This window comes from Grus americana, chromosome 1 (assembly GCF_028858705.1).
Source record: "Grus americana isolate bGruAme1 chromosome 1, bGruAme1.mat, whole genome shotgun sequence".
Lineage (NCBI taxonomy): Eukaryota > Metazoa > Chordata > Aves > Gruiformes > Gruidae > Grus > Grus americana.
Genome location: NC_072852.1, coordinates 119,046,412 through 119,061,742, shown reverse-complemented (window position 1 = coordinate 119,061,742; position 15,331 = coordinate 119,046,412). Strand labels below are relative to the sequence as shown.

General features: G+C 36.1%; 1 protein-coding gene across 1 annotated transcript in view; it reads right to left on the bottom strand.

Annotated features, from left to right (window-relative positions):
• Positions 1-15,331, bottom strand: part of DYRK1A (dual specificity tyrosine phosphorylation regulated kinase 1A) — a 94,542-nt gene that overhangs the window by 55,182 nt on the left and 24,029 nt on the right. Inside the window, exon 2 of the mRNA XM_054836507.1 lies at positions 7,274-7,353. Coding sequence (XP_054692482.1) covers positions 7,274-7,283 — 10 coding nt within the window. The 5' untranslated portion in view covers positions 7,284-7,353. The remainder of the gene's footprint in view (positions 1-7,273; positions 7,354-15,331) is intronic.

The window sequence follows — 15,331 nt, the reverse complement described above, 5'->3', positions numbered from 1 at the left end:
GTTGATTGCATGTTAAGATATGGAAACTATTGTAAAACCTGGTGAGAGGAACACTTGCTGCCCTATGTATAACTAGGCAAAAAACTCTGTCATCAGGTCTTAGCATATCCAGTGTTGCTTTGGTAACCCGGTAATATACCAGCTTGGCACATCAGTTAGGCATCAAGCTAACAGAACATGTGGTCACCACTGTCTGGAATAGCATTTAATATAAACATACTAAAACCCATATATCAAGGGATGAATTGAACTGAATAGGAAAAAAACAGGCTGACTAGAAACAGAGAAATAATAGTTTTTAAGAAGTCATAATGTCCAATTTCAGCAAGATGTATCAACAATATTTGCATAGTTCTTGCACATCCCACCTACCTGATAAAGTATTATCAACAGAATTCATATCAAAAACTATCAAGTACTCAGGACTGGCTGTTAAGAAAGCCATCCTGTGGCCTTTCTCTCTGTATCTTAAAACCTAACCTCAAAAAAATGTAACTGTTTGGAGATGGATTTACATCTCACTGCATGATTTACAAAATAGGATGCCTCCTACAAACATTTATTCCCCTGCTTATGGATTCTACATAGGATATGCTAAGTAACTAAAGTGGTTCACTTTTAAGTCAAGCCACTATTGAGCTTGTTTAGTGCTAGGGCTGGTCAAAACTGATGAATTTAGGGTATTCCACAGATGGCAAATCCAAATACAGCTATTGCTTTGTGCAATGAAAGATTTGCACCCTAGGACATACTTCAGGAATGCAAGACTTCAGCTGTGATTCTTAGAAAGCTGTAAAGGGCAAGCTCCTGAACTAGTATTGCCCACTGCTAAGTTCAAGGGCAGAAACTTTCTCTAGATAGAAACCAATGCCCTTCCCCCTGAAGCGTAGGCCTCAGATTCACTTCAGAGCCCATCCCCACTCCTAACTTCACTCAATAACCTCCCAACACAGGCAAACAGTATCACTCCGTGAATGCAGTTTGCTACTAAAAGTACACAGAACAGGACAAAAAAATCTGCTTGCTATACAATATGATGCATAAGACGGGAGCGCTCACACTAGCAAACACCTGAGCCAGTAAGTCAACATGATATAGCACAATGCCGAGACTATATTAGCAGCTCTAAATGCAGTCTAGCCATCCTATTACCGCGTTACCCAAGAGAACCTTTTCTTTTCATTCACACACTGAACACACTGACACCACAGGGGCTTTTTCATTACAGCTGCTCATTTGATGACTTTAAGGGCTACAAGAAAGACTCTATATCTGTACTGATATGTTCATTGTAGACCATTCTCCACGGACTGACCAATAATTCTGGAAATGTATAATATTTTTTATAATAGTTAAGATTGCAATTCGTAATCTGAATTTGAATTTTTTTGTTCAAAATCAATTTTTTCTCAAGTCTAAGTGAGTTTTTGCTCTTACAAATAGGTAAGGGAAATAATTTTCAGCCTCCCAACATAGCTGCTGGAGTTCATTAAAAAGAAATGTCCTCATCACTTAATACTTGGTTGAAAGTTACCTCAAAAAAAAAGTTTGTTTAAAGAGGACCACATAAATCAGGATACTAAATGAATAGAAATTACTTTTCCAGAATATTAAAACTATAGATGTGTATCTTTAAGATACTTTTATTTCAAGCATTATGCAGTCACATAATGCTTTTGAAAGTGCAAACCTCCTCTGACTCTCCTGTCTCCTGATGGTCCCCTGAGCTGACTAACATCTCAACTCTACCAACACAGGAGAGGGAGACTCAGCTGCAGTGGCTGGAGCTCTGTGTCCCTCCCTCTCCCTACCCTCCTGAAGAAACAAGCCGCTGTTGACTACTGCCACCCAATGCCCCCATGAGCCCCACTGAGCACACTCATGAACAGCATAAGAAAGAACATTTCAATTACTTTTGCTGCAAATCACAAATGAAACTTAAGAAAAAAACCCTAGACAGCTCCTAACAGGGCTTTCTACAGGAATTCACACCTATCTCTCTTAAGAGGAAGAGAGTTGCTCTTTCTCAAGAGGAAGCAAATTAAATAACAACTGAGGCCTCTAAAGATTTTCTGATTTAGATGCTTCAGTCTGTTCCTGAATAAGAAAAGTAGCTATACTTCCAATGCCAAAACCCAGGAACAGATTTTTTTTGTCATTTGTTTCCTCTTAGATGAGGACTGAGGCTGAAAACTTAGATCTTCAATATCACAGGTACTAAGCAGTTTTGGAGGAGGGGGAGAAAAAAAAAATCCCTTTTCTTTTAAATAGGCAACTTCTTTTTAAATATGGATGCATGAATCTAACTTTAGCTGTCCAGGTTTTCACATTTCTGATCTCAAATACAGAAAGTAGAGCATTAATCTAGTCTCTTGACTTCAAGGTTATCATTCATTGAGGTCAATGACTCCATCGCTGAAAAGCAGAACTTCCACTTTCAATACGATAAATGCTGCCCTTCAGTAAGCAACTGTGTTCAACTCATTCCTAACTGCTTTCTCACAACTGCTGACAAAAACCCAACAGCCAGAAAGACAGCACGAACAACTCCTACAAAGAGTTATCTATGTAAAAATAGCGGTTAACCCTAAAAGCATTCTTATTCATGGGAAGTGCTCATTAGCTATCTATATTTAAAACTTCCACTACTAATGAGCAACCCTGTCTCTTACGTTATTTTCTTGGTGTCTTCTGTTTATGTCAAACTTCTGTTTCTCTGTCCAGCCAAGACCTGAATATCCAACAAAAACTGCCTGTAATGATACAGTCAAATATGTGAACGAGTTACTGATAGACAGAATCAGTCTAATTGCAATTAAAGTCACCAACCAGAAACAAAACCGGAAACAGCCCAAACCATGCTTCAGTATGGAATTAGCACACAGGCCAAACCTTTGCTCCTTTACAACCCAGTTCTGGTTCTATGCCAACAATGTACATTTCGCAAAAGACACTCCAGGTATGCAATTACTTAAATGGAACCATAGACAGTACAGTCATCGTTTCCACAAGAAGATACAGGTAAGTGATAAAAAGGTGATGCCTCAGTAAGTTTCTGGAATTCCCTGGTAAAACTTAAAGTAGCTCTCAACGAACTAGTTCAAAGGCATACCAGCAGATTTGATATAATACAGATGAACTTCAAAATACAGAGCAGCCGTATTGGACACAGTTTCTTCTCACTACAGAATAACAGTGGGGTTTTTTGCTTTAGTTTGTTTTTTTTACTAATGACACATAGAAACATTCTTCAAAAGAGCTACAGGCTCAATGAAATCAGTAGCTAAAATATGGCAAGTATCTATGCAAGTATTTGCTATTTCATTGTTCTTGCACTATTTTTATTGAGTAGTATTGGGATGTTGTTTTTTTTTCTTTTCCAAGCATGAACAATATTTTTTTCAAGTTAACAGCAATATGATCACTTCCAAGGTTTTATTAAATTTGAATACACCATTTTCACATTTTATATCACTTGCTTGGTTCTCAACATCTCTGGTGCATTCAATATATTTTCATGATGAAGAGAAGAACTTGATATAACTATTATTTTGATCTGTTTTCTACATTCAAATCTATCCATGAAAATGTGAATGTGTTAAAAAAATAAAGTTAATACATGATAAATTCTGCTGCACAATTAAAGATAAAATAACCACCCTACACTTCTTTTTAATGATTTTACATGATCGTTTAAACCTCTGGATCAGTTTATACAGGCATAAGAATTGGACAAAAATACTATAATATTTAAACACTACATATGTCTATTTAAGACTTAATGGTTAACAGTTACCCTGTTTCCATGCTGCCCTTAGTATGCAGAAATGTCCCAAACAATGTTGTTCAATGATCTTGTGGGAGATCAAAATCAGGAAGGGATATCTGTTGCGTTTTAATATAAAGTGCATCATCATCATCATCATAAAGCAGTTCAGGATATGCAGACCCTTTTTGCTTCCAAGAACAATACTTCAACAATAACTGTTACCAGTTAGTCTCCTCTGAGAGGATCAGCAAGTGTTAAGGAATGGATCCTGCTGGAACTTGTACTTTTGGTACGAGTAGATCTTGTACCAAAGGAGATCTTCAGTAGATCTATACTGGTCCCCTATACTCTTGACTGAGATATGAGTCCTTTTCTTACAAAGGTTAAGGAAAGACAAGAACCTTTAAGCTCTTCAAAAGCTTAAAGATCAGACAAGTAGTTATTTTTGTTACACATTCCTAGGCTGCAGCTAACTAGAAAAATCAAAGCCAAAATCAGAAAGTTCTTTGTTATAAAATCAATCCATTTTTATAAGGTAGTGTTCACAAAAGGCAGGGAAAAAAATTAACAACCAACCACACAGTTATACTCTGCTTAACAGGTGCAGGACAGGATGTAGCAATCACTTTGAAAGCACGAAAATTTTAAACATACTTTTAAGCACACAGCACAATCCCAAATTTGATGCTACCTCACCACAAAAAGTAAACACTTGCTGGTATGATTATCAGCATAATAACTATAACCATAATGGTAGTAATAACACTGGCACATATGGTTCCTTCCATTCAGAAAATGTCCTGGAGAGACTGACTTTCAAAGTACAAAGAAGTAAAAAAAGAAAAAGTCACATTCTGGATTTTTTTTTTTAATCACAAACCACATTTTAAGGCATTAACTTTGTTATCACAACATGCATTTGTAATGCACAAACATGTCTGAAATATAAATTTAGGTTTTCCTATAATGAGCTGAACCCCCAGTTTTGCTTTTTGCAGTGTTTCACAGAAAAGCAGCATAGATCCTATAAAATCTTCACGTTAACAAGATTGCTTTTTGTTAATTATTGAAAATCTTTCAGTCCTCCAAACAGTATGTTAAAGTACCCTTCTCTATACGTGTCTTACATATCACAGGTGCTAAGAACGGGGCAAAAAAAAAAAAAAAAAAAAAAGTCAGACATGCTGCAAATTTGTTTTCCTGGTCAGTCAAATTGGAAAAAAAGAGTCAATATCACCATTTCTTCATATTTTGACTCTTTCTTTTTTTAAAGCAGTGGAGCTTAATACATTTCTGTGTTTTCAGCTTAAGTGGTGATCTAAAATTCAAGTATTCCAAGATAGAAAAAGTGAAAAAATCCTCTTCATCAAGAGGACTGTTCCCCCCAGTTATGCTGTGGTTAATTTTGGGGTTTTAGAGTAGGTCAATTTGCAGTGAAATCAAGTTATGCCCATTATAACAAAGAATTTATTTAGCCTATAGAAGCTTTCATTCTTTAGCCAAAAGTAGCTTAGACATTACCAGGCATCTCTGATCAGTCACCCAGACCAGTCACCCTCAGAAGCCAAGCCTTGTTGAAAATGCAAAAGAACCATCCTCAATAACCACAAAACCTTTCAATTTCTGGCCTGAGCTCTCACCAGCTACTTTGAACTTGAGAAAGGTATCAGCAGAGTCATCATATGACGCTTGCTGTTACTGCATTACAAAATAATTACAGGACATTTTTTCATTTTAAGGCATGCAAATCATGTTTATTCTCAGAACCTCAGCATACTAATATTGGCTCTCCTAATAAACAGAAAACTGCAAATAAATCTTACTTGTCTAACTTCCAACTTATATGACACATCAGAAGCCTGAAAGTCTTTGTCACGGTACCACTGTTTTTCACTCTGTATTTATCATGGGACTTCTAAATAAAGAATTAAGCTTTAGAAGATAGAATTACTTCCTAAAATTCAAAACCTTGTATACATTTCTGTTCTTTAAGCTCATAATTCTACAAGCTCACCATCATCAGAAATCCTGACCAAAAACTGAAAGTACTTAAGTTTTAAATCAGATTAATGATTTAATAAACTTAATTCTTTCAGTGTAAGATACATAGGGTACTATTTTGTAATATTCTCTCTCCTTTCAGCTGTGGGATGAACAGCTTTCAAGTTTTCAAATCATTTTCTCAATATTTAAGTTGGGCTATGTTTTAATCTACACTGCAACAAGCAGATGACTGCAATGACTGCCTACTAGACAGAGATCCACAAATTTGACGGGACATAGAAAGATTCAATTTTGAGACTTTAAATGCTATTCCTCTCAACTTACAGATCTAAAACAAATGAAATATCCCTTCAGAATATTTTTTCTTCCGCCTCTTCTTTGTCCCACCTAATCTTAGAATTCTTTAGACCCAGTTTTACTTAAGCTATCAACGTACAACTTACAAACATTCAACTGAAATGAACGAATGTTTAGTTTTCACAGAATGAAATATCCACTTACAGCATCTTGGCCTTAATCCAACATTCTCCATGTAAATATACCCTCTAAATCTGTTTATGCACGAACAGCTGATGCAACTGAAAACTGTCAATCAGGAGATGATCTGCATGCATACATAAATCTATCTAGCTTTTTTCCCAGCCCCAACAATTCATGGGTTTAAAGCTGAACAAGCAAACAAAAGATCTCTTACATGTACTTCACTGTTACAGGCCTCAAAACGTAAGTCACAAAACTGTTCATGGCTTAAATAAGGGTATTTGGGTATAAAGAACTAGAGCAACCCTCCTGTACAACCTAAATTTTATTCTACTTCTGCTGATCATGATTTTTCATGTCAAAATATTAACCATATTTCCAGCAAAACATTATCACTAAAATGAAGCTATTTAATCTGCAAACACACTTGGCACTTACAGTATTTTGATTAGCAAAAAATGGAAGACCTTCCTAAAACATCAATTTTAAGAATGGCTAGTGACTTTCAAAGATGTTCAAAGATCCTATCCTCAGTTCTTGAGAAATCTTACAATAACTGGACATAAGCCTGTGATAAGGCATAATGAACTCTTCATTATTAATTTGTAATGCTCTTTTTCAGATGGATCCATAACATTTCTTTAAAAGAAAGTTAATGAATGATTGAAATAGTGTGTTACTAAACAGGTGTCATAAATCGTTGGCAAGTGGGGGGCATTAAAAGGGAGTAATAACAAACAAGACTAAAAGCAGTACATTTAGTTACCATCTTTAAAAGCAAACTCTTTTTGTGCATAAAACTTTGGAAAAAATATTTCCATTCAGGGAAACCATTTTCTTCCTGGACAGTTGCAAAAGAGTTTCAAAGAGCAAAGAAAGATCTCAAAATTCCATGGGTTCTTAAATATTCTACTAAGGTTGGAATGACATCATTTTGGTGGTATAGAGAACGGAATAGAAACAAAAAGAAGATCAAGAACAAAGATTTTCCCTTCTACAAGCCCTTGAAAATAAGATCACCTGTATGCATCGTCTTCTTTCAAGTTTCATATCATCCTGCAGGGGTGTGGGGGACGGGGGGAGTCCAGCAGCAAACACCACTGCAAAATGAAGAAAAAAAGAAGTGAATGTAACTACAAATTAATAAGATACCTAAAAAAAAAATATAAATCTCCATTCTACTAGATCCACATAGTGCTTAATTCAACCCTAGCTCTCAGGTATAACTACAGAGCTAAACCAAGGAAGTTCCAACAGAAAATGAAGGTTTCCAACAGTAAAAGTAGAAACAGACATTATAAAGACTATCTTCCACTGACATCTATTGTTAGAAAAAAAAAATCTAAGTGTCAACATTTCACAGATTAACTTAAATTTCAACTGGTCATTGAACAGTTCTGAAAATTAAGGTCATCCAAAAAAGCTCTTCTCAAACCTGGAAAAGTGAAATTATTGACAGTTACCCATCTTTGCAAAGCCCTTAAACTTGTGCATTTCTACAGAAATTCAGGATATTATCTACAAAACACAACTGAATTTCTGTGGGATCTTACCAAATCAAGCAACTATAGAACTATAAATGCACATAAATCCATAAATGTACAAGTCCATTTTTAACTCGTATCTCACATGGAACTGTATTAGGTTAACCTTGCACCAAATTAAAATAAGCTCAGAAATATAAAATTATAACTTTCTCTCAGACAGAGAGATATGAAGACATGATTTTCTAGGAAGAGATCTCTAACAAAAGTTAAAAAAACCAACCAAATAAAAAAAGCCTAAAACAAAACACATTCCCAACACTAACCAACCCCTGGTCAAAGTATTTTTCAAGCATTTGCTTTTCACTTCTTCTCCAATGAAATATCATTGGTACTCTACAACCTATGAAAATATCAAAACCACTTACAAATTACTGAGAATTTTAGAGAACATCTACAAATTACCTAACAGCTCAAACTGTAGAGTCTAGATTATTACTATTTAAACACCTCCTGATATATGTAACTCCAAGAAAGTGTGTCTAGGCTAAAATGCACTTAGATGCCACAAGTTGAGCAGAAAATGTTGCAGTTCATTCCATGTCTTCATCAACAATGACTGTTTAAGCACTGCATATACCCTAAGCCCAGCTAGTTTTTCTGCCACCACAATGACTTCTTCCTTGTGCCACGGAAATGTGACCTTCACACACAGATGCATATACAGACACACACAAAAGGGGGTGGTGGGAACACAAGGAAGAATTACTTTTTTGATACATTTAGGAGCATATGTTACAGTGGTTCTATTGTTACAGAAGGTGCTGACATGCCTCCAAAAGATGGAGGGGGCGAACAAAAACTGGCCATCCCACATCGTGAATCAACAGGCTTTAGTGCTGAAGTTCCATAGAGACCTAGAATGTCACTGCCACATCCACAGTAGCCATGAACTTGGCAAGGCTGACGGCTACTGCCTAAGGCTACACAAGATCCTACAAACTAGGCACTCTCCTGCCTAAATTGCTTCAATTTGGGTATAAGATTCAGTCTGGTATGTATGCTAAGTGTATACATCACCCAGACACAGCGTCTTGCACTGAGCTTAATCCTGCTAAACTCAGCAGAGGCAGTCACTTGTATTCAAGAACAAGGAAAAAGGAAGGAAGAGCAAACTCAACTCTTCTTTATACTAAATAGCCCCTGAATTTAAACAAACAATAAAAGTCCTAGAGCACCAGATATGTCCAGCCTACCTGGGTGTCTTAAGGCTACAGAGCTATAGTCCAATTTTTGAAAGTTCTCTCTGGCCAAGATTTTTTTTTTTTTTTTTTTTTTTACCTGCAGTATATATGGACGCTAAGATTATAGAAAGCTTTTTCCAGTAGTAGCTGTAGTAGCTGCAAGGACTGAAGGCATCACTCTCTTGTCTTTACCACCTTGCAGCTCAAATACAGCAAGGGTCATCTCCCATTTGCATCAGTACAAGGCCAGTTTCAGTACAAGCCAGCTTAGTTCAAACTATCAGCAAATGTAGATTGAGCAAAGCTAGCTGATTTTCAGCCAAAATAGATTGTAGAGCGTTCATACATTATCTTCTGCCAGTTCTGCAATGGGAATGGTAAGCTCCAAAAGCAGCACATTAGCACATCTCCGGCACTTTACAACCGCCTAATGTTGTCTCAAACTGACTGCAATGCTAGCAACATACAGCACTGTTGTGAGCAACACACTCCCAACTCAATTCCAAACCGTAAGAAGAGGAAATCAGTTGATAAGAACATACTACCCAACAAACACAGAGACTATCAAGTTATAGCTACACACAGCTGATTTGGTAAAAGTAGTAAAGCAACTTCATACATATAGGAAGCTATGCTTTTTGCTGATTGGAAATTAATCAAGAATATTTTAAGATCACTTAACTAACTGTGAAAAAGTATTTATCTTGCAAAGAAGTCACGAATGTATAAGAAAGGAGAAACCAAACTGGAAAGGTAACACAAACATACCTGAATTATTTTAGAATGTAGAAGATAATACTAGAGCTACCGACAATAAGGAAGAGTTGCTGATATAACTATAAAGTCATTAATAGTTTATTAACAGGGAATCAATATATCCACCCACTTCATAGCTAACCAGCAAAACATATCCATCACAAACCAATGTGTTTCTTCAGTCTCCTGACAACTCTCCAAGAATTATCACATTCTGAAGAACTGGACAACTAGTGTGGAATTAAGACCTGGAATGGAAAGGCAGGGGTCTATTACAGCACTGTATTCTAAGAAGGGATCCACAACATAAAAAAGTAATTTCAAAACATCAGCGGAAAACAAAGACAATGAGTTACAGTGATGGTAGCAGTATCACAGACACACAACATAAAAGGATAACATTTTAAACTTGGGAGGGGGGGTGTGTTTGGCTTTGTGGATTGGTTGGGGTTTTGTTTTTTTTTTAATAGATACAACCAAATCACATATAATAGCTGCAGGGGCAACACATTAAACTCAGTAACCGAGTGTTGTGCCTCTGTATTGCCAACTTATTAAAACCAAAAGGCCTTTCACACAACCTGTACAAGGCCTTCCTGGTTTAGATAATAAATTGATGATAAGAGGAGGGAAGAACAAATCCCACTCATCACACAGCCTGTAAGATCATTACTAGAAGAATCCTCCTACTAATAACACTCACTGGGCTTTAACAACCCAGTTTGATCCACTTACTGGTACAGAAGTGAATTGGAAACAAAGGAGTAGAGGGAGGAAGAGACATCAAGAAAGGTGTTAAAAAGCAAATTATTGAAAGTGGTATAGCAAACAAAAGACTAAAAGCAGAAGTCTTTCATTTAAACAAAGAGAGCAGTTCTTAGAAATCAACCGTATATGAAGCTACTATGCTAGAACTTTACTTCATGCTTTTATTTCCTATTTTAATTACTGTTGCTTTCTACTCTTCATCTTTCCTACCCACACAACACTCCTCTGATCTCCTCAAAATACAGATAATGGGATTACCTATCCAAAGCCACTCCGCATTCATGAATAATTTCAAGTGTAGAGTTCAGCTTTACTACAAAATGTTTAGTTAGATAAGCCAAAGATGCTGACCACATTTTATCCCAGGTTATACTCCACCACATTATCAAGATGGTGACTATAGAAATATAAAGCTTTCACGTGACTGACTTTTCCTTACACCGTAAGCCTGGTTTGTCTGTTAGCCTCTTTGAAGACTAGTGTTTTATTCCACTGTATCCCTTAAGAGAATCCACTCCTTCCTTCAAAACACGCCATACCCAACTTATGTCAATAGGTTCACTGTAAATTAAAGTTGGTTTCAGAGCAATCATACTTCTAAAAGTTAAAGTGCAAAAACCATTACTAACATCTCTCTGAAGAAGTTTCATCATCCTCCCCCCACAGAGCATCTCTCTCATGAGGAAAGGCTGAGAGAGCTGGGTCTGTTTAGCCTGGAGAAGAGAAGATTGAGAGGGGATTTTATCAATGCTTATCAATATCTAAAGGGCAGGTGTCAAGAGGATGGGACCAGAATCTTTTCAGTGGTGCCCAGTGACAGGACAAGGGGCAATGGGCACAAACTGGAACACAGGAAATTCCATCTCAACATGAGGAAAAACTTCTTCACCATGAGGGTGACCAAGCACTGGGACAGGCTGCCCAGAGAGGTTGTGGAGTCTCCTTCTCTGGAGAGATTCAAAACCCTCCTGGACGTGATCCTGTGCAACCTGCTGTAGGTGATCCTGCTCTAGCAGGGGGGTTGGACTAGACGATCTCCAGAGGTCCCTTCCAACCCCTATCGTTCTGTGATTTCTCTTTTTTGGGTTTGCCTGGATACCAATCACATAATGAGTTTTTGCAAATGGGGACAATTTTATTACTTATGAGCACATATTACATATGAGTAGGAAGCCAGTTCAGCTGAATCTAGATGTAGCAAAGCAGTAAGACTAATTTTTTAAAAACTATATTATATACATTAAGTTTATGAAATAAGTCATATAGTATGTTGCATATTTACTTTATGTAACAGATACTAATTTAAAGCATCTAGAATTAAAAGATCCTATCCAATTCTATCCAATGCAAGTTTGCAAAGTGCTAAAGGCAACTATCATAAATATCTTCAAAGAAAGACCTCCTTTTCACTACAATTTTGTTTTAATTTTAGGCATATATGAAGAATTCTTTCCATGACAAATTTAAATAAAAGTTTTCAGATTATCGACAATAGCACACCCAAGTGCCTAAATTAAAAGAAAAGTCTGCTGGGGAGGGTTTTACTTTTTACTAATTAAAACACTTTGTATATACATCTATTTTCCTTATTCAGTACCACTGTATCATAAGATTCAATATGGCACCTTTAGTAAAAAATTGAAAGATTTTGTAAACTAATTACAACAAAGTGCTGAAAGTTTTTCCTCTGTGAAAAGGTTATTTTGTAATTTTTATAGTCATGCTCATGAAATACCAGAGAAATCTCTGTATATCTCATGACTACACACACTGCTGTCAGAGATGAACATAATTCAGGTCACTGACCTTCGGTGAATGCAGGCAGGCCTGTTGCTAGCAACATAAAATATAAATACTTACTTAGAAGCAAAAATATTTATTTATTTACTAGGAAAAGTATCCTGAGGTATACACCATTAAATTGAGATTATTGACATACTGGAATATAATGAAACTAGACATTACAAATCTATATCATAGCAATTTCTTAAGCTGTTGTTATTCTGCATCTCAACAGCCTACTCTTGAAACTATGCACAGCAAACCAATGATGTTGTTTGACATAAGACATACAGAGCAAAAGATTCATCAAATACACCAGATTTGGTGTATTATTTAAAATACTGCATAATAAAATGTGAAGTACAACCAATACTACTGGGAAAATAAATAAATAAATAGATAGATCTCATAGGATGCTAGCGATTGTCAACTGCCACAACTAGTTCCCAGAGAGGCACAACTGAGGAACTCCAAAATCATTGTTTTTACAGTGTGTTTAGATGTACAAATTAACATACATCTGAAAACCAAGCACACACACGCTTATTTACTGCTTCTGTTCTACTTAGGACCAACAGATGTGATGTTATATATGAGAAATAATTCACGAGAATTAAAAAAAAAAAAAAACACAAAAAAAAAGACTACTTGACTACTTCATATATCCAATGTACGAAGCACAACTCAGTACATCTCAGGTTTACTCACAAACTCACATACATAAAATTAAAAGCAGATACAGTTTCAGCATGAAAACCCAATATACCCCTCCACTTTTATGGTCACCTGCATGTTTCTACACCTGATAGCCAATATACTGAGTACTAAGCAAAATACGAGTAATTCATGATCAGCATCACATTTAGCATGTTCCCCAGGAAGTCTCCAGGTTTAGGTAATTTGGTATTATGGAAAACCTATTAGCTGAATGTTTTCACTGAAATAGTCAGCAACTACATTAAGACTACCTCTAGGGTTTAAAATTCATAATTCAATACCTCTCTTCAGTTTAGTTTGTGTATCCAACAGAACTATGAGCAGAGTCACCTGCGTATGTCAGTTTATCCCATACTTAAGAAAGGGAATGTTAAAATCTTGGGAAGATGGCATTTTTGTACATGACTGGTTTCTAAGTTACGGTAAAAAGACAATGACAATGAAAACTGAGTTTATACTAGACTTCACCGATACACCACTCATCCTGAGAGCTTGTATTATACTTTGTACTCCCAATGAGTTTTAAATGCACACTGCTAAACTAGAAGACTAGGCTAGTTTCTACATCAGTATTTGTGAGATGCTTATGGAACAACTGCATCTAAAACAACACACGCTCTACCATTTTTCTTGTATATGGCAAAATTATTTTCAGAGTTCCAAAAAGTACTAGTTCCTCTAAAAAGAATATACTGTGAATGACTAGTTTCACTCTTATGCTAAATTTACAACATATGATGCAAGAACCTATCCTTTAAGTGTGAAAGCATGTACAAGCAGCTTTACTGAAATCACAAAGTTTCTCACCCAAATTCAAACCTGGCAAAGGCAGAACTACAGTTGCAGTAGAGCAGGAATTTATTTTCAGCAGCAGTAACACTTAAAAAGCTGATATCCTTTCCACTGCTACCTGCCTGGCTAAGTGCTACTATTACAGGTTCACTCACCAGACTGCACTGGGGAACTGACCCAAGTGGAAAAATGGGGAGCAGGAGAAGAAAAAAAAAAACAAACAAACCACCACTATTTTTTATCCCATATCAGTCCTCTAATCTGGTCCACTACAGATGCACAGCAGCCTGGCAGCAGGAACAAACGGCTGGGACAAAAAGGGGATTCTTAGGCCAGCAGGGGTGTCAAAATAATGAACATCGTAGTGCACCTAATCTTATTGTAGAAGGACCTACAATGTTGTCACACCAGTATTAATTCAGTAAGACTTCAGAGTGTGATCTGCATGTCTGAAATAATTGATTTATAACATACAATTTTTTAAATCTATCCTTTTTATGAAAAGAAATGCATAACTTCTAAAAAATGTACTGCTTTCCTTGTATATGAAGGAACTGAACAGCGTAAAACTTATACTTGACCCATACAGCCAGACAACTTAGGATTTGGTTTTTAAATATTTATTTGTTCATGTGAACCCCAGAATTAAGCCTATGGTCTTAGTAATAATTAAACTGACACAGTTTAGGAGGGAGGGGGAAAAAAAAATGAAAAAAAAAAAGGGGGAGAGAAAAGCCCCACACTTATGCTAATATAAAAGTTCAAATACTTGATATTTTTTAAATAATTTGATATGCTTTTCTTACTCATTGACTAAAATATTAATTTTAGAAGCACAAACTTAAAATATTTTTCAGTATACTGCCCATATAAGGAACCACAAATTAGAGGGGGGCATGGTTATTTTCTCCACCTGCTTGAATAGTGTCAAGCAAAACAGATGTGGTTACATTTTAACTGTTTTGGACCAGCACAGTCACTGTATTTACACTCCCCTCCCTCACCCAAAAGAAGCAAAAAGGTGCTACAGCAGGAGTTGCCCATCCCCTGCAGTATCAGCTAAAACATTTGCAAGTGTTGGATGGCACTGAACTCTTATAACCAAGCACTTCCTTCTGTACTGTTTAATGGCCTCACTGAGTATAAATGTGATTACTAAGAAGTCCCATTTACATGATCTTGAAAATAATTGGACCTCAAATTCACATATGCATGGAGACAACAGAATTCCAGGGAAGGGAAGGATATATATGAAATCCAGACATTTTTTTAATTATTTCTATGTCATGTTACAAAAACAGATGTATGTAACAATCTAATTCTTCTTCATGTTAACACATGCATCCTACCTATGACTTCCTTAAAAGGTCACATATGATAAGCAACTATTTAATTTCTTTCTTTTTTTTTTTTTAAGAAATAGAGCCATTTTAGTTAATATGTTAACCATTAACGAAACAGTAGCATGCAAATAAAGTCATATTTCAAAGTGGAATATCCATGAGGGCTGTAAACTACTTTATCCAGAGTAATTT